This window comes from Pelobates fuscus, chromosome 4 (genome assembly GCF_036172605.1).
Source record: "Pelobates fuscus isolate aPelFus1 chromosome 4, aPelFus1.pri, whole genome shotgun sequence".
Classification (NCBI taxonomy): domain Eukaryota; kingdom Metazoa; phylum Chordata; class Amphibia; order Anura; family Pelobatidae; genus Pelobates; species Pelobates fuscus.
The window spans coordinates 18540587-18565954 of record NC_086320.1 but is presented as its reverse complement, the minus strand read 5'-3'; the positions used below and the strand labels follow the sequence as shown (position 1 = coordinate 18565954).

Sequence of the window (25368 nt, the reverse complement as noted above, 5' to 3'; positions counted from 1 at the left end):
GATGGCTCCAGTCAAAACATGCATTTTTATTTTCTTTCTTTAAAACACTATAGCTCTTGCCTTGGGGCAATCTTCGCATCCATGCAAACCACAATAAAGGTGCACTCTCAGGACTTTCACAGTGAAAATGTTTAACGTAACAGTATATTATATCAAACAGTATAGGAGTATTTGGTCTCCGTAATTGACGTACAAAAGAGATTCTAGATTGGACACATGCCGGCCGTCAAGGGAGCTCATTCACCTTTTTTATTCTGTGAGATCATGCCTCTGGCACACTGTCAGAGAACTTTCTCTGCGACTTGGGCAAAATGTAGCCTGCAGATACTGTGACAATCTGAGGGGAAAGATTTCCATTGTAATATTTCCATACAAGCTGTGTGCTATTTATCAGGAGAATTGGGCAGCTAATTATTATTCACATTGCAGACATTTCTTTAGGCTCTTTCAAGGAGCCTAATTTGTGACTATTTAAGCACGATTAAATAAAAAGGATTCCAGAGGTGCCCAGAAGATTTTGTTGTTTGCATACTGCAATCGGCTAATCCTCAAAATGTGCCAAACTTATCTGTTGTTTATTTCGACAAAAAGGCATGTACGAACATTTTATACAAAGATTCGGGAGAGACAGGAAAAGCACAGATAGAGACTCAAAGGGTGGAATAAGAGCTGTTAATGTTTAAGAGCAACCATTATCATATAATGGTTGCTCTTAAACACAAGTCCTTTAACCCCTTAAGGACACATGACATGTGTGACATGTCATGATTCCATTTTATTCCAGAAGTTTGGTCCTTAAGGGGTTAAGAGATCCCTCTCTACATAACTCAAAACAGAATGCACCTGTCATGGTTGATTATATATATTTCCTACCTGTTCTATGTTAAATTTTGTATATATTGTATATTAATATTGTTTTTGTATTTTATTGTACACTAACTGTAACAATGCAATGATTTGTGGACCCAGGACATATTTGAAAACGAGAGAAATCTCAATGTATCTTTCCTGGTAAAATATTTGATAAATAAATAAATAATGGGGAAAAACAATAAGCAGTAAGGCTCAGCGGGTGGCCATCCATTTTGTATAAAAGCAAATAAAATAAAATGTTATTATACCCACTGTGTGTGTTCTTTTGTAAATTGTACATATTACGTTAACATACTTTAAACTTGTGTCACACCCAACAAAGGATTTAGCGATCTCCTGTCCTGTGACATTGAGATTGTTGTTTCTTAAATTTGTCATATCATTTCTTGCACAGTACGCTTACCTGGTAATATTTTACATGGATACGTAGCAATACAAGCATCAATGTGCAAGTTCATAATGCATCAACACCGTATGAAAGCCAGAAACATTAAAAAGTATGTCCACATTGTCAGTACATATACTGGCAGACATTTTGTGTTAAGACAGAAATTAAAATTGTATACTGCCAGTCACCCTCAGAACAGACACAAGATTTCTCTATCACTCTATTCATTCAAGTCTGAGCTAAGGAATGCAAATTATGTAAACAAGACATCAAATAACAGATAACACTAAGTAATCAATTTTACTTTCTAAAAAAATAACGAATCTTGCAAAGTTGCATTGTAAGAGAAAGGGTGAAATTAAGGTTAAGATATGTCAAATTTAATTTTACGACTGAAATTGCAGACACCCAGACTGGGAAAGTGCTTTGAAAATTGGCAGGTTCTGTGATATATAGCAGACAAAGATAACAACAATTACGTCAAACGCATCACCAAATTCAGTTAACCCATTATACAAAAAGGAAAATGGACCCCCTGACAAAAAATGTTGGTGATGTAATTGCACCACCTTCTGTACCCCACCGACGACGCAGTGAGACCCTCTGCCTCATCCAGCAGCACAGGGGGACTGACTGGACATTTCTTCATTTGCTACAGACCGGAAAAAATCGCTTATCTCTGGGTTTTTCTAATCGTCAATGAGAGGATTTCTAACTTCAAGTTTTGGTGAGATCAAACCATAAAGCATTGAAGAGACATTTATATACTACCATCAGTGTGTACACACTTGGACTGTAAATATTTTCTTTTTTTCCTTTTTTTCTGTCTTTTGTCTCTTTTTGTTCCCCTTTTTTCATATTTTTGGATATATCCTTTTTTTCAGATACACACATTTTTTCGATATTGTTCTGCTGATGGACTTTTGTATATATTTTTTGTACAGTGGATAGAGGGCTCTCTACCATACAGTGCCTTTTGGCACGCTCTTAACTGTCGGATTGTATTGGGGTTTTATTGTGGTATCGTTTAGTATATTCATTGTTATTAAGGTGTTCATGGTGAGATTTGATATACATTATCCATTATAGGAGACAATCTTTGAGATATCTATTATCTCTACTAATTTAATAAATTCATATTTGCAAGTATTTGCTTTACATTATTAATTCTAATCATAGAGTGCGGTATCATTTGTTGTTATATAAATGATCTGGTATGAACATTACTTTAATTGTAAAATTGCAATATAATAGGATATCTTGCCTACGAGGATTGTAGCAAGCAGTGGAAGAGTTAATTCAGTGTAATTTGACTGTCAGCCAAAGTTTTTTTTTTTTTTTATTTGCACTTACTGATTTCTTTGTAAATATATTTTTTATTGGGTAGTTTTCATATTATGTGATGTTATACAGCGCGGACACGCAGGTCCCAATAAAAACTTGTTAAGGGTCTAAAAGGGTTAGGTAATTTGAGAGAGTGGGGTAGTTGAACATGCGAACATATAGTGGTGACGCGCAGGTCACAGTGTAGCGACAGTAGTAGTGTCTAGTTGGACTCGCAGGTCCCATGAAATAGACATGTACATATTTTTTCATTGTTTCCCTTTTTTTTTTTTTTTATAATAAAGCATAACATTAGGTTATAACATAAAGAAAATTGGGATCTAGTGGTTTGGTGGTGGTATGCAGTGCTCATTCCAGTGTATCACAGATCCCCATTACAAAGTGCCTCTAATATCTTCTAGTAATTTTCGCTTCTGATAAAGGTAATTTCGCAACGGTATGGTAACTAGTTAAACTTTACTCACTAGGAGTTTGTGAGTGTTAGCGATCAAATCAGATCGTATTTTACAGTGGGGGGGGGGATGAAGGGGGGGGGAGGGGGATGAAGGGGGGGGGGCAAAAAAGGGGGGGGGGAGGAGTGAGGTGTCAACTGGTGTGAGAGGTGGGTCTCTGACTTGCCTCTGGGAAGTGTGTCTGGAGGGAATGGTGAATCGTAATTTTAGTCTTTTCGGAGGTGTACCGCCTAGTGTCCGTGTTGGGCCCCGTTGCCTATGACAACGTGTTAGGATGTCCGGGTAGTTGGCGGGTGTTGTGTACTGTAGTCCCCAAGTCCGGAGAGCCTAAGAGGCCTGGGCTGGGTACTTGTTTTATTCTTGTCTGTTACCTCGGTGTCTGACGGTAGTGTCTCCGCCTATGTCTACCGTCCTTGTGTTCCAGCCTTGGGTTTAGGTGGTTTGTCGGGCGATGGTTAGCGGCGGTTATCATGTATCTAAGGGAGTGGTCTCCTGTGTATATATTGTTGGGGTGTGGGCAACCGCGCCTGTTCCGTGGCGTTGTCAGTTTGGGTGTAATGGGGGTTATAGTGTATCAACCTGGTATCGTCCTCCGGTAATGCTCGTGTGTACGGTGAGGTTTGATCGGTGTGTGTGTGTGGTTGCTTGCGTGTGTTAAATCGTGGAGGGTGTGGGGGGGGTGTGAAGGAGCCTAGAGGTGAGGGGGGGGAGGGAGGGGGGTAAGAGGGGAAGGGGGGGGGAGGATGTTGCCAAATCCCCCCGGGGTGTGCCCAGACCCTCCTCCATGTCTCTCGAACCATTTCCCCTCAGTGGGTACGATCATCCCTGCCGCCGTTTAGGCCGTGTATAGTATCCAGGGTGTCCAACTTGTAATGTGTTTTTCGTATCTCCCCTGTAGTTCCGCGATTTTGGCTTCTGCTGTCCTAATGTCTTCCACCTTTCGCTTCCAGTGTTCCAGTGTGGGTGGAGTCACCGACTTCCAGTGTAGAGGGATGAGAGTCTTGGCTGCGTTGAGCAAGTGTCTTAGGATTGATCTCCTGTAGGCCGGCACTGGGAGTTCCGTGTGGTGTAGGAGTGCTGCCTCCATAGTCAGCTGTGTTGGCTCGTCCAGGATCTCTTTGATTTCGTGCTCAACACTGGTCCAGAACGGTTTGATCTTAGCGCAGTCCCACCATATGTGTCGTAGGGTACCAGGGTCTTCGCCGCATCTCCAGCAGGTGTTAGGGATCGTTGGGTTATAGCGGTGTATCAGACTCGGTGTGCGATACCAGTGGGATAAAAGCTTATAGTTTGTTTCTTGGTGGTGCGAGCTGGATGTGCTTTTGTGTTGTAGAAGCAGTATTTTTTCCCATTGTTCGGTTGTGAACGTAGTCCCTGTCCAGTCTTCCCATTGCCGTTTGTAGAGAGAGTTGTGGGTTCGATGTCCCGTTACTAGTTTTTGGTACATGGTTGACACCCTGCTGTCCGTTTCTGGCGTCTGCGTGCAGAGACTCTCGAACCAAGTTAGGTCCCTGTGTAGTGATCCCCTGCGCGGCATGTTGTGGTAATAGTGTGCGAGTTGGGCGTAGCGGAATTGGTGCATAAGCGTTGGTGGGCCCACCGTCGCAATGTCCCTGAGCTGGCGTATTCCTGAATTATGAAGGACCGCGTGAATTGGGATGTATCCGGCTCGATTGGCCATCGGCCAGGCACTTGGTGGCAGGTTGTCTCCTAAGTTTGGGTTGTACGTGATTGGTATGAGGGGGCTAGGTTTGGGTGAGATTTGTTGGTCCTTCCTCAGGGTGGTCCAGTGTTTTAGGGTGTGCGCGATAGGCGAGTCGGCTTCCAGGACTGTTTGTGTATCTGCGTCCTTGTGCCAGACCAGCGTGTGTAGTTGTTTGTCTACCGTTTCCCTCCATAGTGTCACCCATCTTTTGTGTGGTGAGTCTGTGTGTAGTTCCTTGATCCTCTGTAGGATTGTTGCCTGATGATATTTTCTGATATCTGGTAGTGCCAATCCGCCCCAGGTCCTGGGGAGGCAGAGTTTGTCATAGCTGACTCTCGCTCTTTCTCCCCGCCATACGTATCGGATGAGCGCTGTTTTTAGTGTTGTGAAAAATGTTTGCGGGACTGTCTGCGGAGTTGTCTGAAGGACGTACAGTATCCGCGGGAGGACGTTCATTTTTATGACTGCGATCCTCCCTAGCCAGGATATGTGGGGATAGTTCCATCGTTTAAGGTCCGCTAGGATGTTAGCCAGGAGCGGGGCGTGGTTATGGGTATAGACCTCTTTAGTCGCATCTGGTATCCACAGTCCGAGGTATCTCATTTTGTCCTTACACCAGTGGAAAGGAAACCTGCTGATTATTTTGTCGCAATCTGCTTTCGGGGTCGTGACGTTCAGGATGTCGCATTTGGGGAGGTTTAATTTGAGTCCAGATAGCCTACCGTACCTGTCGAACTCGGTCATGAGCTTGGGGAGTGTGTCCACTGGATTATTAAGGAAGAAGAGCATATCATCCGCATATGCGGCTACTTTATGTTCGGTCGCTTTGTACCGGAAGCCCATGATCTGTTCATTTCTCCTTATATACTCCAGTAGCGGTTCCAGGGTGAGTGCGAATATCAGGGGTGACAGTGGACAGCCCTGCCTCGTGCCATTTCTAATGTTAAAGCTTTCGGAGAGTGCCCCGTTAACCCTGATTCGAGCTGTAGGTTGACCGTAGAGTGCCGAGATCCATGTGAGCATACCCGTACCCATTCCCGTCCTTCGTAGGGTTTCTGTCATGAAGTCCCAGTCGACTCTATCGAATGCTTTCTCGGCATCCGTGGAAAGCAGTAACAGTTTGGTTGACGAGTGCTTGGCTAGGTGTTGGATGGTAAACAGTCGTAACGTACTGTCCCGAGCCTCCCGTCCCGGAATGAATCCTGTTTGGTCGGGGTGCACCAGTCTGGGCATGTGAGGATGAATCCTCATCGCTAAAATCTTGGAGAATAATTTAATGTCCGTGTTAAGGAGAGAAATCGGGCGGTAGTTCCCTACCTGCTCAGTATCCTTTCCCGGTTTGGGGATCACTGTTATGGTTGCCGCCAGAGCCTCTCTATGAAAGGTGTGTCCGTCTTTTACCCCGTTGAGAGCCACAGTGAGGTGCAGTATTAGAATGTGTCCATACTGTTTGAGGTATTCCACTGGGTAGCCATCAGGGCCTGGAGCTTTCCCGGATTTGGTCGTCTTCAGGGCTCGGCGTACCTCCTCCTCCGTGATGGGGGCATCCAGTTCTTCAGCTTCTAATGGTGTTAAAGTGTCACGAGGCAGGTTGTCAAGGTAGTTCCTGATATCGGTCCGTCGTGCGGCTATATTCGGTTCGGTGTCTCCTTCTCGGACGTTATATAGACCTGTGTAGAATCGCTTGAAAGTATCTGCTGTTTCTTCCTGGAATTGTGTCGATGTTCCCTGTGTAGTTCGTAGGGTGTGTACTTGCGCCCTCCCCTGCGCACCCCTCAGCATTCGGGCGAGCAGCTTGCCTCCCTTGTTGGCATGTAGGTAGAAAAACCTACAGGAGGGAGAGGAGGAGGGGAGGAGGAGGGAGGGAGGAGGAGGGGAGGAGGAGGGAGGGAGGAGGAGGGGAGGAGGAGGGAGGGAGGAGGAGGGGGGAGGAGGGGGGGAGGCGGGCAGGGGGAGAGCGTCCTGCGAGGTCAGACCTCTAGGTGATCAAGCAAATCTGTAAACAACATTAAGTAACTACAATATCTACGATTCCAATCATGTCTTATAACTCTGCTGGCTAAATAGTACCTAGCGCATTTACATTTCTAACAGTATCACATTGCTCCGTAGACCCACATAACATATCTCCCCCCCGGCCCCCCCCCCCCCCCCACCAGTCCACCCGTGGGACGGCGGCCCAGCGCAGGGGCCCTATCGACATTTCCAGCCGCTCTGCAGGCATAGGCTGGACGGGCTGAGTCGTGTCCTAGGGCCTAGTTATCCTCAGGCGGTGCAAGGTTTTGGTGTCTTCGGGCCTGTCGTCCGTGTGGCGAGTCTTCCCTGCGGCGCCTCTGTGCTCTCGGTGCCTGTATGTTGGGTCTGCGGCCCAAGGGGCTCAGGACCCAGTCTTCTACTTCGGTGTGGGGTAGTCCCAGCGCTTGTAAAAATGCGGGTACTTCGTCTGGCCAGTGGAGGGATTTCCATGCGTTCTCATGTCTGACATTTAAGGAGAAGGGGAAACCCCATTTGTAGGGTATATTGCGGCTTCGTAGTAGCTGTGTCACTGGCCTCAGAGCTCTGCGGGCCTCTAGAGTGAGGGGTGATAAATCTTGGAATAGGGCGACTTCTGCCCCGCGGAACCGCCAAGTTTGCCTGGTTCTAGCTTTAGTCATAATGCTTTCCTTCATCCTGTACTCATGCAGGCAGCAGATAATGTCTCTAGGCGGGTTTTCCGCTGCGCGGGGTCTTAGGGCCCTATGAGCTCTGTCGAAGTCAAAGCGCTGTGGGTCTTCTGGGCCTAAAATTACGCTGAATAGTTCTGACAGTACTGCTGCTACGTCTTCCTCACCTGGGGCTTCTGGAACATTGCGGATCCGTATGTTGGACCTGCGGCCCCTATTGTCCAGGTCTTCCGTTTGCCTCCTCAATTGGAGTAACATGTTACCCTGTCTGGTTACTGCTGTGCATGTTGCGTCGAGTCGTCCCACCGTGGTGTGGTGGGTGCCTTCCAGGGTTTGTAGGCGGCCATCTTGGGCTGTGAGATCTTGTTGCAGTGTGGCAACTTCTGACCTGATCGCTTCATTCAGGTTATCGGATAGGGCTTGTAGGTCAGATTTTGTGACCATTGCGGCAGTGAGGGCCCTGATGTCAGCTCTAATATCCGCCAATGAGGGTCCCTGTGGATCGGGCGTTTGTGCATGTGGTGCCGCGGCCTGTTCGTCGGCCATCTTGGGGCCTGGTGTAGCTCGTTGTTGCCTGCCCGGCGTGCGGAGGTATCCGTCTAGCGTGCCCGACTGGGGTGAATGTTGGGAGCCCCTCTTCGTCGGGTGAGAGTCCGACCGTTTGGTGCGTCCCATCGGGTAGGTTATGCAGTGTGTAGTGCGCTTATTATGGCATAGCGGGACGGAGCTCCTCAGTTAGGCGGCCATCTCCGTCGGCGTTCAAGCCACGCCCCCCGTCAGCCAAAGTTTTAACTGCTTTACTCTGCACTGCTGTGTTCTGTGAAGTTTTGTCTTCTCTGTGAATTTGGTTTCTAAGTGAAGTAGTGCCCTGTCGTAAATATTTTTAAATTGCATAGAACCGTTGCTATTTAGCTGTTTATATTTTGGTAAACCACTGCCATATTGTATACTTATGTCATATCTAAATATTCACTGATTATTGTCATGGATGTTACATATATTATTATTGTCACAATAAATTATATTTTTATCATTAATTTGTGATTACTGTGTGAAGTAAAAATCCTCTAGTGAAACTTCCTCTAGGAAGTAAAAGAATTTTACATTGTGGGTAATTCACAGCTTTCAATCATTATTTGGGAAAAAAAGTGCCAAGATATACATTTTTGATATAATAAAAACTATTAAATATATTTTTGATAAATATTAAAAATAATATTTTCATAAAAATTATCAACCCATAAATATCCTCACAACCTTAACCTGTTAATATTAACCTCGGTCTTAACCTGCCCAGCATCAGACATATCTTGGCAAGCACTGGTTTGGATCTATACTGGGTCTGTTTACGTCAGTCCACCTTGATGCTCAAATTTCTCCCTTGGCTAGCTGCTGAACACAATAGGGTGTGCTAATGAGCCAGGCTTATGGTAGGACTACACTATTAACATGTACCATTTATTAAACTAAGATGAAACCCATGATTTCAGGAGGGCAATGTATAACGACCAAACCTGGGATGAAAAGAAAAAAAAAACTTCAGAAGGGAATCAAGATTATTTTGACTACTACTGAAAAGCCTATGTTTCTTCTGCTCAACCGAAACAAACCAAACTTACCTTGATATGCCATTCTTTGCCCATTTACAAACTCACAGTTTCATCCGCATTTACCACCACTTTTGGATGTAGACTGCCCCAACTCGATTGATGATGTCACTTCTAACATTGCATTGCTATACTGGTTACTTAAGGCTTACAAATGAACCTGTGTGTATGTATATATGTGTGTATATATATATATATATATATGTGTATATATATATATATATATACATACATATATATATATATATATATACAGAATCTGCAATTAAAACATATAAAAAAGTTGATTGTCTGCAAGATGACAGACTAACAATTTTGATTATCTAACAGCCATGACTACCAGATAAAGGACTATTTACTATATTAAAAATATGCCTAAGGCAGTGAATTGGCATAGATAAGTTTCTAGAAAAATCAGTAATAGCATCAATTAATCCAAATTCTATAGTAAAAACTTGCTTGTAAACTGTAAAGTTGGCCAAGAAAATGCTTGATAAATGATCATTTCTTTTCAAATAATATTTTCTCAAAAAAAATAAAAAAATAAAAAGAGGCCCAATGCATGAACAGGCACAATCTTCTTTTTCAGCAGATTTACTGGTTTTCATTACCATCGAAAAAATATAAAATCGATATTTTTAGAAAAATGTGATTGCTGTAATTTCACTAATTGCTTATTTTCCCTATTGCAGATCTAAAAATATATGATCTTCTAGTTTATGAGCATGATTTACCACAAGGAGATAAAATCAGGAATATTAAAACACAGACGGAATTAAAGCAGCACCGACGGGTTTTTTTTTTTTCTTTTTTCCTTTCCTCATGCATCCTGTGTCCTAATGATTATACTCCCTTTTTTATAATCTGTACTCCCTACTGCAGGATTTCTGTCCATGATGTGCCCCTCTGTGACATTCTTTTGATTGATGGATTGTGGGTAAGTTAGTTTGGCAACTGAAAGAGAACCATAAAAGATAACTGTCACCTAAAAACTATTTTAAAAATATATATTTATCCTTAATCAAGTTTTTAAAGGAAATTGGATTGAAAAAAAAAAAAGTAATTTCTGTAAAAAAATGAGAAAACACATCCCTACTTTTAGAATATGATGCACATTGGGTCAGACAGTCTATGGTCGGTCTTCTGTGCTTCACCCCCAAGGTGCACGTATATGGCTGAAGGAATCTCTCATATACTAAAGGGAGGGATTAGTTATTTATTTACATAATTTTTATTAAAAAATCCTTTCAAAATGAAAGGATTATATTAAAGTTAACCTGTCATGAGAAATCAGCACTTTTATAAATTAAGTAGGGTACTCCTGCCACATGTCAATCAGCCAGGTGGGATTCCTTCCTACTTGAGTATGCCTGCCTGCCACTCCCTCCCTAACAAACCTCAGACCAGCTCCTCAGCGACAGCCGTGCGCATGGGGACCAAGTATGAGGCTTCTTAATGAGAAGCCTCTGATTGGTTATTTCCCTGTGAAGAGACTGAAAGTCTCTTCTGGGGAAAAAAGGGAAAGGCTTAATTAAAACTGCAGATTTTGTAATCTCTTTTAGACTATACTCCCAATATATACATGCATCAAAATATGCATGGATATATTCATTGGGGGTATATCTGCTAAACTGTGAGCATTTTGGGGCTGGTCGGATTTCTTTTAAAGTGTTGAGTGGTCCTTTAAGGCTCATTTTAATTTATTGCCATTACCCCTGTCCCTTACTGAGAACATCAACCATGTTTCAGTGGGTGTTACACTTGCTCTAAGACACACCGTTCCTGCATACCCCCCGTTTGGGGAGCATAGTCTTTCTTCCCATAATAGGTTTAAATTCCTAAAACACTTGACATTGGCTTTGTGTAAATAAGACATATATGTTCTCTCTCTCTCTATCTCTCTCTATTTTCAGATTGCTTGTCCAAATCTGCTGCAATAAATCATTCTGGCTGTTTCTCTATATTCTGCTGCAGCTACACTCACACAGAGCCTGCCCCTCTTCCCTACTTCCCCTTGAAGGCACTGCTTTCCTCGCTATATATAAGAAAAGGTAAGGACGACTTGCCTTATGTTTCTTTATGAAAACTAAACATCCCTGGGAAAAAAAAATAAAGATTCAGGTACAGAAAGCTACACAGAAGCAGATAAGATACAGTTTATTTGTGATTTTTAACTCGATATATATACACTTTTAACGACCAATAATCTGGGACATCATAGGCGAAAGTGACAGGGATGCCTATAAAATAATTATAATTACTGCTGCTGAAAGCGTCATGTGTGTGACAGTCTAGCAATAGCCAAAATACTGCAACCCAAATCTGTGGACTGCAGGGAAAGCCTGTAACATGGACTGTCTAATAAAACATCCAGCAACGGACATCCCGATCCAGTTTATTCCTGGCACTGGAAGGGCACATGTGGCATTGAATTAGGGGCAATGGAATCACGGTTTTGGTTTTTTCTCCTTTCTCTCTACGGGTTTTATAAAGACAGTTAAAACACCGATTGGCAGGATCAAAGATAGAGAGTCTGATAGAGGGTACGATAATGCTGCAGTGTTTGACTGAAGAGATCCAACTAGTTCTCTTCTGACACTGCTCTTACATGGCAGATTTTTTATATGGTTTATTGTATAAGTCACAGATAAAATCATGCTGATTATTCTTTGCTATTTATATCGTTTATTTATATGCTATTTATATCTCTGTGTATAAAATGTGCCCTCGCCAACACAGAAACAAAAAAAGGCAGAGGTGCAAATTCTGTGCTTTCTTGGTAAATTTGCAGTGACAGCTTAAATGTGCCTTCAATCAGGCATGCTTATCGAAGTAAACACGGCTTTCAGGAGCTCTCCCAACCAGTCTGTTCTGTCCGTAGAATTTTCACACCATGACTATTGCAATAAAGTGTGTCTTAGCCGGCTGTAGCATATATGAGCAGCTGAGGATATCAAGGTGCTATATTCTGTGTCACTCCTTGTTACATTCCTGTGTGTTGTGTACTTACAGCGACCTACTTTCAAGCAGTGAGAACGTCACAGTCACTTATCGAGTGTGAGATATTTGCATTGGTAGGGGTGGGAATATCTATCTCACAAGGAGAATAAGCATTCATTTAAAATAAATGGAAGTAAATGTAATGGGTTACATGCAGTATTGCCCAATATAAAATATATATATATATATATATACACACACATTATATATATATACATACACACATATATACACACGCATGTACCCATGTAACCAGAATAGAATTATGATGTGAACAAGATACAATGTGTAGATGATAATAAACAGCCTTGAAGAAACCTAACCAACCAAAGTTTTATCAATTAGATATAGACATAGAAGATGGCTTAAAATATATGCAAAAACAGTAACAAAAAAAAATAATAAAATAAAAAAAATTGCAACTCGCTACTTTTGGAAGGTGCCCATATAAAACTATACCGCCAAAGGAGGGAAAGGATTCTAGTCTGTGCTTTGGCTATAGAACAGTTTCTCTCCGCAATACTGATCTTAAGCTTTTTACTAAAGTACTATCCCTGAGAATTCAAGGAGTACTGCTGAACCTGGTCCACCCGGATCAGTCAGGGTTTGTTTCTGGGAGAGAGGCCAAGCATATTACCATAAGAATGCTTAATCTGGTACACTCGGCAGACACTAGGTGGGTTGTTTATTCTTGTTGATTACGTTGTAATATATGGGGTTGGTGAGGAAATCTGCAAATGGATTGAAGCATTATACACATGCCGAATGGCAAGGGTGAGAGTGAATGGGGCCTTACAAGGCCAGTGACAATCTGGAATGGCACTCGGCAGGGGCTCCTGCTCTCATCCATATCATTCATTCTGACTCTAGAACCTTTGCAGGTTCATTCAAGATTGAATGATAGCAAGGAGGAAGAGTTTGAGGTGCAGTAGAATACAAGGTCAAGGCTCACGTGTATGATATGATGTTTTTTTGTGAGCCAGACACAGGTGACTCTCCCTAATCTGGCACTGTTCGCGGAATATGGGGCTCTATCTAACCAATAGTTGAACATTCATAAGTGTGAAATATTGAATGTCACCACCCTGATAGCAATCGCCAGTAGACTGGAGGAAATGACACCCTGAAACTGACCAAACTATACCCTAGGAACTTTTTTCTATAATGGAGATCCCCTCAGGTCCTGGGGTATACTATGTGTGTCCTGGTTTGGTCATCTTAATTTGATTAAGATTAATTTTCTCCCTCAGGTTCTTTATCATATGCAAAACATCCCCATCAGACTTCCAAAGTCCTTCTTCACCTCTCTTAAGTTGGTGCAGAGAGAGTTTGTGAGGGATGAGCTGCGCCCTCGGCTGAAATTGGATGTGGTACGATATAACATCGTGGGAGCGGTTGATTCTCTTTTTTTTTTGTATTATTCAATGATGTGGAGGGAGGGGCACTATCGGCTCTGATTTGGCTAGAGGAGTGGCAGGTCACCCTTTCGTTCCTGGACTACCCCTTTAGAGTGGCACACTGAAGGAATGGTTTTCAAGTAGTATATTCAGACTGTTCTCCTGCCCACTTATTCCACTGTCAGTCAACCAGGATTTCCTGTGGGAAGTCGGTCAATGGCGTTGGAGTTTCTCTTACAGGATCCAGTAGCTCGTATCTCATTGATCAGTTCACCTTTTGGGATGTTTCTATTGGAATCTATCAGTGACGACAAGGAATGTAACCCCTTAAGGACACATGACATGTGTGACATGTCATGATTCCCTTTTATTCCAGAAGTTTGGTCCTTAAGAGGCTAAACCACTTGAGCAGTGCAAGTATCAACAGATTGGACATAATTACAACCCGCTTTCAGAAAAAGCTATCCCACATCTCAACTTAACATACTTTGAAAACGCTAATCAAACAGAAGGATTGTTTGCAAAAGGAGATCTCAACTATTTACAAAATGCTGATGACAGCAACGCAACCGTCCCCACCAAAAATTCATGGAATGATGGGAGGATGGCCTAGTGTCGATATTCTCTGAAGAACAATGGCTGAAAATGTGCAAAAAAAAGCTCATCTATATTCTCTCTCTCGTTCATAGAAGATACTAATTATAAGCTACTGACTCAATGGTATCACACAACTCATGTTTTGCATAGGATGTTTTCAGGGGTCTCAAATAAATGCTGCAGGTGTGTGGGGGGAGAGGGGTTGAAATAGGGACCACGGTTTACATTTAGTAGGAGTGTCCAGTTATAAAACCGTATTGGTCTCAGATCTATGAAATCATAACTCTCTAAATGCGAGGCTCTATGGGAGGAGAGGTTCATTGAGACCTGGACTCCCTGGTTGGATTTTGTTGCCAGGCTGGGTAAAAGGATGGGATTTAATGGACTCACTGATGGTATTTAATGTATATTTTTCATTGTTCTGTTTTTCTTTTTTCTAAATCTCTTCGATCTGTAATCACATCAGGAAGACGAGTGGAGAGGAACACTAGTAGTAGGATCGGAGATAGACACAGCAAGATAGTGTAGTGGGAATGAGGTACCCGATTAGTTATTCTTATACCTTAGGGGGTTATAAATTACCAGAAGCCCAACATGGGGTTAGGGGCGGGAGAGGAAGGGAAAGTACAGATACTTTGGAAACAGGAGTAGTTAATGTGACTGCACAGGATACTTAAACATTTGCGACTTTTCGCTTCTTGAGTGTGGATTTAGGATTGGATATTGAAATTTTTAAATGCGTGTTTGTTTGTTTTTTGTTTGTTAAAAAAAAAAACACACAGGTGGTGAATAAATGCTTTATTTGGGTTTGAAGTAATTATGGACAATGTGTGCAACTTTGGAGAGCTACAAGCCGATTGGATCATGGCTTTGGGACTCCTAAATAAAAGAGGATCTCCAGTGGGAGGAGATATTGCTCGTTTGAGAAAGTCCCAAGAGGCGGGACGAAACGCGTCACGTGACCTGTTATCAGGATACAAGGAAGTGAATTGAATACACACACCAGCCAGCAGGACCGGCCCCAGAAGGAGAGAGATTACACTGAACTGTTATCAAACTCCCCATGGTGTGGTGAGCTGCAGCTGGACTGTGCTTTTTTATTATCTGATTATCAGTTGTTTTTATTTTTAATAAATGTTTTTTGCCTGACACTGGAGTCACAGGAGCATTTATCAGATCCCACGTACCCAAGGGGCTGATCCTCCCTGGGCAAGATAGCTTAGAGTGGGGCTCATACCACTCTACATTTGTGAGTTGCATTCTTAAAAAGAAATTTAGTTTAAATTTTAATAATTGTATTGCACTAGGAGTGCTTTCTCTGTTCCCTCCCCCCTACTTTTGTCTCCTTAAACTACAGATATCAACTGTACAGTGTAACAGGCTATAAGTATATACACATATACACCTGGGCTTGTAGACACCCTATAAGGGATCACACTTGTTTGCACTGTATCATCTGTTTGTAAATACTTCTCAACACTTGAGGGGTTCTGTACATATGTATGCGCACCAGGACTTTTCTGTTTTGTAATGTGACTGCACAGGATACTTAAACATTTGCGACTTTTCGCTTCTTGAGTGTGGATTTAGGATTGGGAGAGCGTAGATTCTTAGCTACACTTATCTGTGGGGGTTTACACTCCTTTAGGGTAGCAGCAATTTGGAGTTTGACAAATATAGTCTACAATTTTATTTTTCCATGAATGCTACTATCCATTGTTTTTTTGTGTCAGGTACAAGTTTATGTTTGACTATTGTATACTGATTATTTCAAATGATACTGTATTTCAAACCTTGTGAAACTCTTAAGTTAAGATTGTCCCATAACCACAAATTACTTCATTTACTGCAAACTCCAAGGTTTTGTAACATCTGCAGTGATATGTCAAACCAAGAAGAGACTCAGCCAATCCTGTTGATCTCTCACCTTCCTTTAGTATTGCTAAGTTTATCCCAACTACTTTGTGGGTAGGGTTTAGGGGAATAACAGGGGAACGAATCCCACCCCACCATTCTCCACATAACATGCAATAGTGTTTTTTTAAGCAAAAAATAAAAATACTGAAGGCTGGGAAGGACCAGCAGAGAGGATGCGTTAATAAAGCAAATGAAATTATATTATTGTATACAGAAAATTAAAAGGAACAAAAAAACAAACAAAACTAAGCCCTCACACCTAGTTAACCACAAATACACCTAATGCAAGAGATTAGTATTCAATAAATATATGCAAAAAATTATCACTTGCTCAGCATCAAATTTACCTTATTAGAGGAAAAATATAAATAAACATTTCTATATAAAAGACAGGAGATTTAGTATTTTAGTATTAAATGAGAAGCACTATTCTGGCCAATAACAGCTCAGTTCTTCCGTCTCCCTAGTCACATCCAGGATTTACCAAAATCGCCAAATTAAATGTACTGCATAGTGGATTTTGTCTTATCTTACACATAACTTTGCAGTATTTGCTTTCTGAGAGGCAAAACAGCTGGTTTGACTGCAAGAAACCCCTAGGAGTCTGCAATCCAAACACATCCCACCACACTGCTTTTCCACCAACATTTAATCCTTGGTCTGGTTTTCTAGCTAGAAAAAAATAATAATAATCATAGGCTATAAGATATCTTGTCCTACCAGAAAGGACAATTAAACAAACGCTATAGCATTAGGAATACAAATCGGTCCTCAAGCTGTGGGCAATATTTTACATTGCTGGGTTAAGAGGACAAGAACACCGCACCCAGTGGTCTACATAGTGTTCAGAGCTACTGGGAAGAAATGTCCATGAACTGAAATAGTAGCTTTGGGGCCAAAGGCCATGTTTCAAGCTTAATTTTAAATAAACAACCCAAGCACCATAACCACTACACAATTGGCTACCAAGAAAGGTTCCCAGGCACCCGGAGGGTTAGTAGGCTGACCGTTTAACAATGATTTGAGAATAATTTATCTTGGACTAGCACACAAAAGATGCCTCTACATGTAATCTATTTTATTTATATAGGGAGGGTTTTGACAATTGGCTCGGGGTGTCTTTATTTATTTACTTGTGTAACTCAAAGATTATTTACCGCAAAATAAGAAAAACCTGCAGCTATTATTCTCTTGTTCAGCCTCCATTTTAGTTGCCAAAACAATACTTTTCTGGAGCCAAAAAAAGATGCAAATATTAATGAAATGTGCTATACAAAACGGACAGAAAAGACAAAAAGAGAGTAATAAATTGTGGGAAAGATGGCCAAAATGGTCAATTCATGACAAAGAAAAGGTGCTGATTATACTACCTCACCTTGATTGCTCAGGGCTGAAAGGGTTAAGCCATAACTTTTTGGGGGTTGTTGTAAGACAATCTAGCAGCGGATACAAATCTAGATGCCAATTTTTTTGAAACTATAAAATCTGTTTTCTTCACCTGATTTAGTTTTTCAATCGAAAACTTTTCTTATTCCTCTTTTCCTGAAAACCTTCTCACACTTTGCCCTCAATTCTGTTACCTCTTAAGAAAATACCAACATACTTGAACTAGTGCGCGGATAGATTGAATTCAATATTCTCAGAGGCTGTAAATCTCCCACTCCTGCTGCTTTGACATCGGCTCTAGAAAAATGTCCTGTGTCAAATGATGGCCTTTTTGTCAATGAAGTCTGAAAGAAGAAAAATGAGGCTGGACTTCATTAGTGGCCTGTTCATGGGGTGAGAGGAGAGGGGGGCTTCCTAGCAAAATATAGCCACAGGAATCACTCAACTTTACAAGTGACTTCAAAACTAAAGTGAAATAATGTCAACCCAAGAAAAGTCATAAACATGATATAATCACACCCCGCCAGCATGGGAATAATAGCAATATGCTACGTATACTCTGGGGCACTGGTAACCGAGATAAGCAAGGATATATAGCTATAGAGAGAGACACACGCAAACATTTACTTAGCAATCACTAGATTTATCACTGTATAAAGTTGGCCTCACATTAATACTGTTTAACGTGCTTTTCAAGTGACTTATTTTTGGATAAACCTTTTAAATGTTTAAACATTTTATTAATATTTTTTTAGGTATGATTTTTTTTTTTTTTTTAAATATATTGGAAAAAAAAATATTTAAAAAGTTTCTCCAAAAATATTAAATCATTTGAATTACGTATCAATATTAAATTGGGGCCTTAGTAAGTTAGGTTGTTATAAGCACAAGCATCAGCCTCCATCAAAGTTATCAGAATACATAGAATTGTTCCCTTTAAAGGAAGTCCCTGTACACTAGCTATACTAAAAGATGGCCAAAACTAGCCAATGCCTTATGGAGAAAGCAAGGAAGCTAAAATACATTATAGCTATTGTGCAAAGACAGCAAAACAGAGTAACTATACGGAGAGCCATTAGAGGCTCTCCCTGGTCGCACAACCGACGCTGGACGTCCTCAGGCACTACATGAGGACATCCAGTGTCAGATAAAACCCCATAGGAAAGCATTGTAGCTCATCGTACATGTGCATTAGCCCCCCCTGTTGGGTGATGATGGAGCAGCGCTGGGATTGGGTGAGTACATTAAGTAAATTGACCCTTACACTGTTTGGGGGAGTATATTGTAAGGAATGCAGCTTCGCATTCTGCATTACACTATGTAATCCATTTAAAGAGACACTATGGGAACTAACACAATTTAAGCTTATCTGAGTTATCCAGATTTTGGAATTTGGTGCGTCATAGGCCTGCCCCTTAGCCATGCCCATTCATAAAGCCAAACTGCTCCTTATTCCAAGGACTGTACGTACAGATGTCATCAGCCACTGCGCTGGGGAAGAGAGGGACAGCCATGGACACATTGCAATTATAATATTTTTTAATAAATAACATTTTATATATACACACATTGAAACGGGGGCTGGGGAGCAGTTTTATTAATCACTGATTACAAGTTTGTGTTGGTGAATAAATTCACAGCTCATTTATGGACTGACAATGGGAACACATGCACAGCTCCTCTTTAGACTGGTATGCTGGACTGTGGAACAATATTGTGTTATACGCTAGTGTAACACTGCTTTCTTGCAATTGTGGAGGCATACTATGATAGTGGAATCAGAATGAAATAATACAAAAATAAATAAATAAAAAAACAAGTACTGAGTGGCAAATATGTTTTTGTTTATTTTTACTTGAAAATTCTTTGAACAGATTGGAATGTCGTGGCTACAATTTTACATTTTAGGCTTTTTTTTTTTAATTTTCTCAGCTCCAGCAGCAATTGGAGCATACTGCTGCTAGATTTTTACTATCATAATTGAAGTGTTCACGCACAATCCAAACTGCATGTTTTTGGCAACACTTATTCTATGCTTGCAGAGCAAGTAAACCACACCCTTAGTTATGCTGAGCAGGCTCGCTTATGTACCCCTAACATAGAGAATTGTGCGTGATGTTAGAACTGCTTGGTTTGCAAGGTATACTGTGCCAATTGTGATTGGATGAATAATGTGCATCACCCTAGAGCAGAGGTAGGCAACCTATGGCACTAGTGCCGTGCACGGCACTCGAGGTGTCTTTGCACGGCACTCAAGGCTGCTAGAGCCAAACAGGCTCTGGCCTATCAGGAGTCCCAGTAAAACTTCAAATATCTGCTAATACGAAAAGATGGTGAAGGACAACCCTCAATTTAAGCATTGCAGCACATAGAGGAAATGATCTCAGATCACTTCCTCCAAGCACTTGTGAATGGGAATCCACAACGTAGTAGAGCAGCCTGCAGCTGCTGTTGCAGCTCCTGTCTTTGACCTGTACCAGGCCAGCCTGGTCCCCACTGGAACCCAGGGAAGCCAACCATACTGCTAGATATACACAGATATTGTGGATCAAACCAAGTGTTTATCTGAGTATCTGCTCCTTTCCAAATTGTTAAAATAAATGTGTGCACGTTTTTAAGTAAATTACACTGAGACACAGGTATCAGGTTAATAAAAAACTTTGGAATGTTTACTCAGGGGGCGGCAAGCCCCTTATAAAGGCAAAAATACATCATATGCAAAAATGTAGATAACAGAGAGAATACATCTCTAATTGGTTAAGTGTCTTATCTAATGCACATCCTACGAGGCGTGATGTCACCATCATCCCGGGATTTTCCTCCGGATGTAGGCGCCATCTTGTTACACGAGGTAGTTAGTCGGTGGGAGCGGGTGCTCTAGCAGCCATTTTGAGTAGATATTGAATACAGGTATACACAGTAAATAGACATTTTTACTATCACTAATTTACATTCATAACACGGAAATGAAGAATAACCCTCCCCTTATACAAATAATACGAACAGCCCACACACAAACATACACACAATCTGCACAAACGTAACCCGCTAACAATCCACATACATGCACACAAAGCCCACATGCAGCCTTTCACATGCAATACCCTAAACAGCCCACACACACTACCAAACACACAATGTGACATATCCATCCACACACAATTCCACAAGCAGCCCTCATACACAGCCCACATTCATATGTATCATACACAATACCATAAACTACTAATGAACATATACAATATAATAGCTCATATACGCACAAATACAATGATGCAAAGCAACTGCAGTAAAAAATAACAAACAGAATACGGCAGCATACACACCTAAATTTAAAAAAATAGGACCGGCACGTTACGGGACATCACAATCCTATATCGGCACAGTGCTGCTAAAAGGTTGCCTACCCCTGCCCTAGAGACTAGAAACATATATATATCTTCTCTGCTGTGAGGAATCAGATGAAAGGCTTGATTAAATACATTGTGTTGTCCTGTGTGTTTGTGTGTGTTATTTTGAACAGGCCTTTTCTCAAATCTGAGAGAGATAAGAGAAAAGCAGAAAGTTGGTGACAAGTCCATGGCAGTGTGAGAAACCTGAGAAATATCCAGCCTTACAAACATTGTTTTGCTTTTCACGTAACAGAGCATGGTTCAATCCTGGCAGACGTGCTTAATGGTTGGGTAAAGAAGTAATGGGATTTGGTTATTTGTTTTTGTTTGTTTAAATGGAAAAATACAAACAAAAAATAGACAGATAAGGTGAAAGAAAAGTAAATACAAAATAAATGGTGAATGTGAATATTAGTAGGTACCTGTTTGGCTTTCCCAGTGCAATGAACCGCAGACTGCAAACAATGCCTTTTCACAGAGTAACAGGTTCTGCGGTTAGGGAATCTAATTGTCAGGGGCTATGATGATTTAGTGGCTTAGAAAGCACAGAGGAGACACACATGTATCATACTGAGAGGAGCTTTGTGACTCTGCCACGACCCCTCTCTGCCTAACTTCTTAATTGCCAGGATTCAGTCCAAGATGAAGATGGATATAGTGCTACCTATGTAAAACACTGAGGCAGCAGTGGTAGGCAATTAATGCAGAGCATCGCACTGTTTGGCAGGGAGAGCTTGGAAAGCACAGAGCTCAGTACACAGTCCCTGAAAGCACTTCATCCACAGAGAGAGGCCAAAACCACAGTTATTAAGCACACAATGCGAGCCTGATTAAAATTTAATACTATTTAACCAGAAAGCATATAGGCATGCTGTGGTAAAAAATGTTTACGTCTGGGACTGGGAACGTAGTAACCATGGAATATTGACAACACACATATTTTAACATACCAATAAACCAATAAGATATATTTTCATTCTATGCCAATTAGCCTTCCTTGCAGCTGCTGTACCAAATCAGTTTCAAATTTGAAGCCACGTTCCAGTTTGTTACATAGTTACATTGTTACATAGCTGAAAAGAGACTTGCGTCCATCATGTTCAGCCTTCCTCACATATGCTTTTGCTGTTGATCCAAAAGAAGGCAAAACACCCAGTCTGAAGCGCTTCCAATTTTTCAACAAACTAGGAAAAAAATTCCTTCTTGACCCCAAAATAGCAGTCAGATGTCTCCTTGGATCAAGCAGCTATTACCCCACTAATTAGAAATTATATCCCTGTATGTTATGTTTTTGGAAGTATTTATCCAATTTCAGTTTAAACATCTGTATTGACTCTGATAAAACCACCTCTTCAGGCAGAGAATTCCATATCCGTATTGCTCTAACTGTAAAAAAAAAACCTTTTCTTTGCCTTAGATGAAATCTCCTTTCTTCAAGCCTAAATGTGTGACCTCGTGTCCTATGTATAGCCCTGTTTATGAATAGATTTCCAGATAATGGTTTGTACTGGCCCCGAATATATATATATATATGTATAATGTTATCATATCCCCTCTCAGGCGCCGTTTTTCCAAACTAAAGAGATTTAATTTTTTAACCTTTCTTCATAACTAAAATGCTCCATTCCTTTTATCAATTTTGTAGCTCATCTCTGCACTTTTTCTAGTCACAGAAGTTAAGCTCACAGAAGTTCTATTTCCCAGTCACAGAAGTTAAGCTCACAGGTCTATAATTTCCAGGCAAGGATTTTGAACCCTTTTTGTTCAATGGACAAAATCCGGACGGCAGGACAGGATCCCGAAATCGGACCTGCTGAAAGGCCTGTACTTTGGACTGCTTGCCTAACAAACAGGCCTGCTCAGTTGATTTACCAAACATGTTCGATAACATTAACACTTTTTCATTAACAAGTATCTGCACGTTATCATCACTAGTCCAGGTATATTTCCTTAAAGGAACACTATAGTCACCTAAACAACTTTAGCTTAATGAAGCAGTTTTAGTGTATAGATCATGCTGCTCAGGTTTCACTGCTCAGTTCACTGCAATTTAGGAGTTAAATCCCTTTGTTTCTATTTATGCAGCCCTTGTCACACCTCCCCTGACTATGATTGACACAGCTTGCATGAAAAAAAAAAAAAAAAACTGGTTTCACTTTCAATCAGATGTAATTTACCTTAAACAATTGTATCTTTCTCTGTAAATTTAACTTTAATCACATACAGGAGGCTCTTGTGGGGTCTAGCAAGCTATTAACAAAGCAGGGGATAAGAACATCTAAATTAAAAAGAACTAGCAATAAAGGAAGGATAAACTTTAGATGACTCTTTACAGGAAGTGTTTAGGAAGGCTGTGCAAGTCACACACAGGGAGGTGTGACTTGGGTTCATAAACAAAGGGATTTAACTCCTAAATGGCAGATAATTGAGCAGTGAGACTGCAGGGACATAATCTATACACCAAAACTGCTTCATTAAGCCAAAGTTATTTTGGTGACTATAGTGTCCCTTTAACACATTAAGTTGTGCTATAACATTTTATCTATGTTGTCTATGAAACAGTACATTGAAATGATCTTTAGAAAGGTATGTTCATCATATCATATTAAGGGTGCTATTTATGCTACATTCATAAATGATATCTGTTAATAACTCTTCTAAACCACAGATGTTAGGCTCACAGGTCGGTAATTTGCCAGATGGGAATTGGATGCCTTTTTAAATATAGACACCACATCTGCCAGTAATTTGGTACCTTGCCACAAAAGAAGAAAGCCATGAAGATTAGAATCTTGCAATGACTTTACTTTGCTCCCCAATACCCCTGCGTGTGTATATACCGCCTGCCCCCGGGGTAGGTGTCAGCATAAGTCAACCCAGAAATAAACTCGTGATATGCTAGAAAAAAAATATATAACTGCAAAGGAACACTCTGATAACCACAACCACTTGCAGAAATAACTGCACAGAGGAACCTGGATGACAGACCGTTGTTCGGCAGATGTGGGGAGATTTCTGCTTCTCTTTGTACAGATTTTGAGATTCACGAACATAAAGATTTATTAAATAAACACATATTTTATTTTTTTTTGGTACAGCAGCAATATCGTCATGAACTATAAAATTGGAAGTGAAATGTAGTTCAGACAGTTCCCATTACATGAATAATCTCATGATTGTAATATAAATCACCTTCCTACAGGTAAACACATTTTCAGTAAGAACGATAATGCTGACATTGTGGGACATTTGATGCTTTTTAACAACTCGTTACTTTCTACAGACATGGATACACCCTTTTCAGCAAAATCACTATAGCTCTATAAAGCAAATATGAGGGACATTTCAATTTCAGATTAAATATATATTTATCAATTATCTGGAAACATAACTGAATAAAACATTAAAGGAACGTTCCAGGGTGATTCCAAACCTCATAACTTATGTTCAACTAAACTGTTAGAGGGAATGAGGCACTGCCGTACCTTTTTCAAATTGTTTTACCCCAAATGTGTCCTCCCACGTATGTACCAACACTGCCTCTTCAGTTGTCCCATGATATGCTTCATTTTCTTTTAAATGTGGAGTAAAGATTTAGCAAATGGCATCACAGGTCAGTCCCGGCACAGTCAAGACACACATTTCATTATTTACATTTCTACTCCTCACTTACTAAGTTTATCATAGTTACAAGGAGTCAATATGCAGGATAGAGATAACTAGAGTTGTGAGGAGTTTTACATATTACATTTTTCTATCTATTCAAACTTGATAAAGAACATTTTACATATAAAGTTTATAAGTAATCATAATAATAAACATTCTGGGAAGGGACAGTTGCCCTTTGGATATTATGTATAAATAAAATAAAGCGAACTCAAGGTACAAAATAAAGCAAAATAACACTGAAAGTAAATTGTAAAAATGCTTCTATCTAGCAGTAACAACATTCTGTAACTGCTAAAAATTACATATTTAAAGAAATATTGAATTATGCCGCATTAAATTACCTCAATCTGTTTAACGGCATCTTCCTTCTCACGAACGTGCTCTACATCTTCCTCGTTTATCTCTTCGAGATCTTGGCTTTGGCTCTGGTTTGGCCATAATTCATCGCCACCATTGAATATCTTTTCATCATCCGCAATATCAGAAAACGGGGTCCGAGGACTCTGCTGGAAAAATAGGTGGTGCTGAATGAAGTTATACCATTTTGATAAAGCCCCAGCGGTGAAACGCATTATAGTTATTTTATATTGTGTTTTTTATAAATAAATGATATTTTGGTTAGATATATGCACCATTATCATTTTTTACACACCATTATAATTTTTATTATTTCAACTATTTTCCTGGCATTTTTATACTATATATCCTGAAGTGGGGATTATACCACTAACGCTACCTTAAAAGTGCAGTGTGACCTGCACTTCTTTTGTGAGTATATTTTATTTTATTTTATTCACTACCTCAAAAATACCATCAGAGAGCACTATCTGCTGTTTTTATCATCTTCTTCTGAAAATTGGACAAAACCCCTGGAGGACAAGCACCAACACATCCTGTAAGCGGGGATTATTCCGCTATTTGCCTACAAACCCTGAGCTGGCTATAGCTCATCTAAATGTGAGTGAAATACATATGTTT

The 25368-nt window shown here is 40.7% G+C and overlaps 1 protein-coding gene across 5 annotated transcripts in view; it reads right to left on the bottom strand.

Moving 5' to 3' along the window:
• The window catches only part of TSNARE1 (t-SNARE domain containing 1), a 420326-nt gene that overhangs the window by 188146 nt on the left and 206812 nt on the right, over positions 1–25368 (bottom strand). For 3 of the 5 annotated variants that reach the window (XM_063451002.1, XM_063451004.1, XM_063451006.1), the window contains one exon: positions 24732–24896. In XM_063451002.1, the coding sequence (XP_063307072.1) occupies positions 24732–24896 (165 nt within the window). The remainder of the gene's footprint in view (positions 1–24731; positions 24897–25368) is intronic. The other 2 variants (XM_063451003.1, XM_063451007.1) reach the window with 1 other exon arrangement.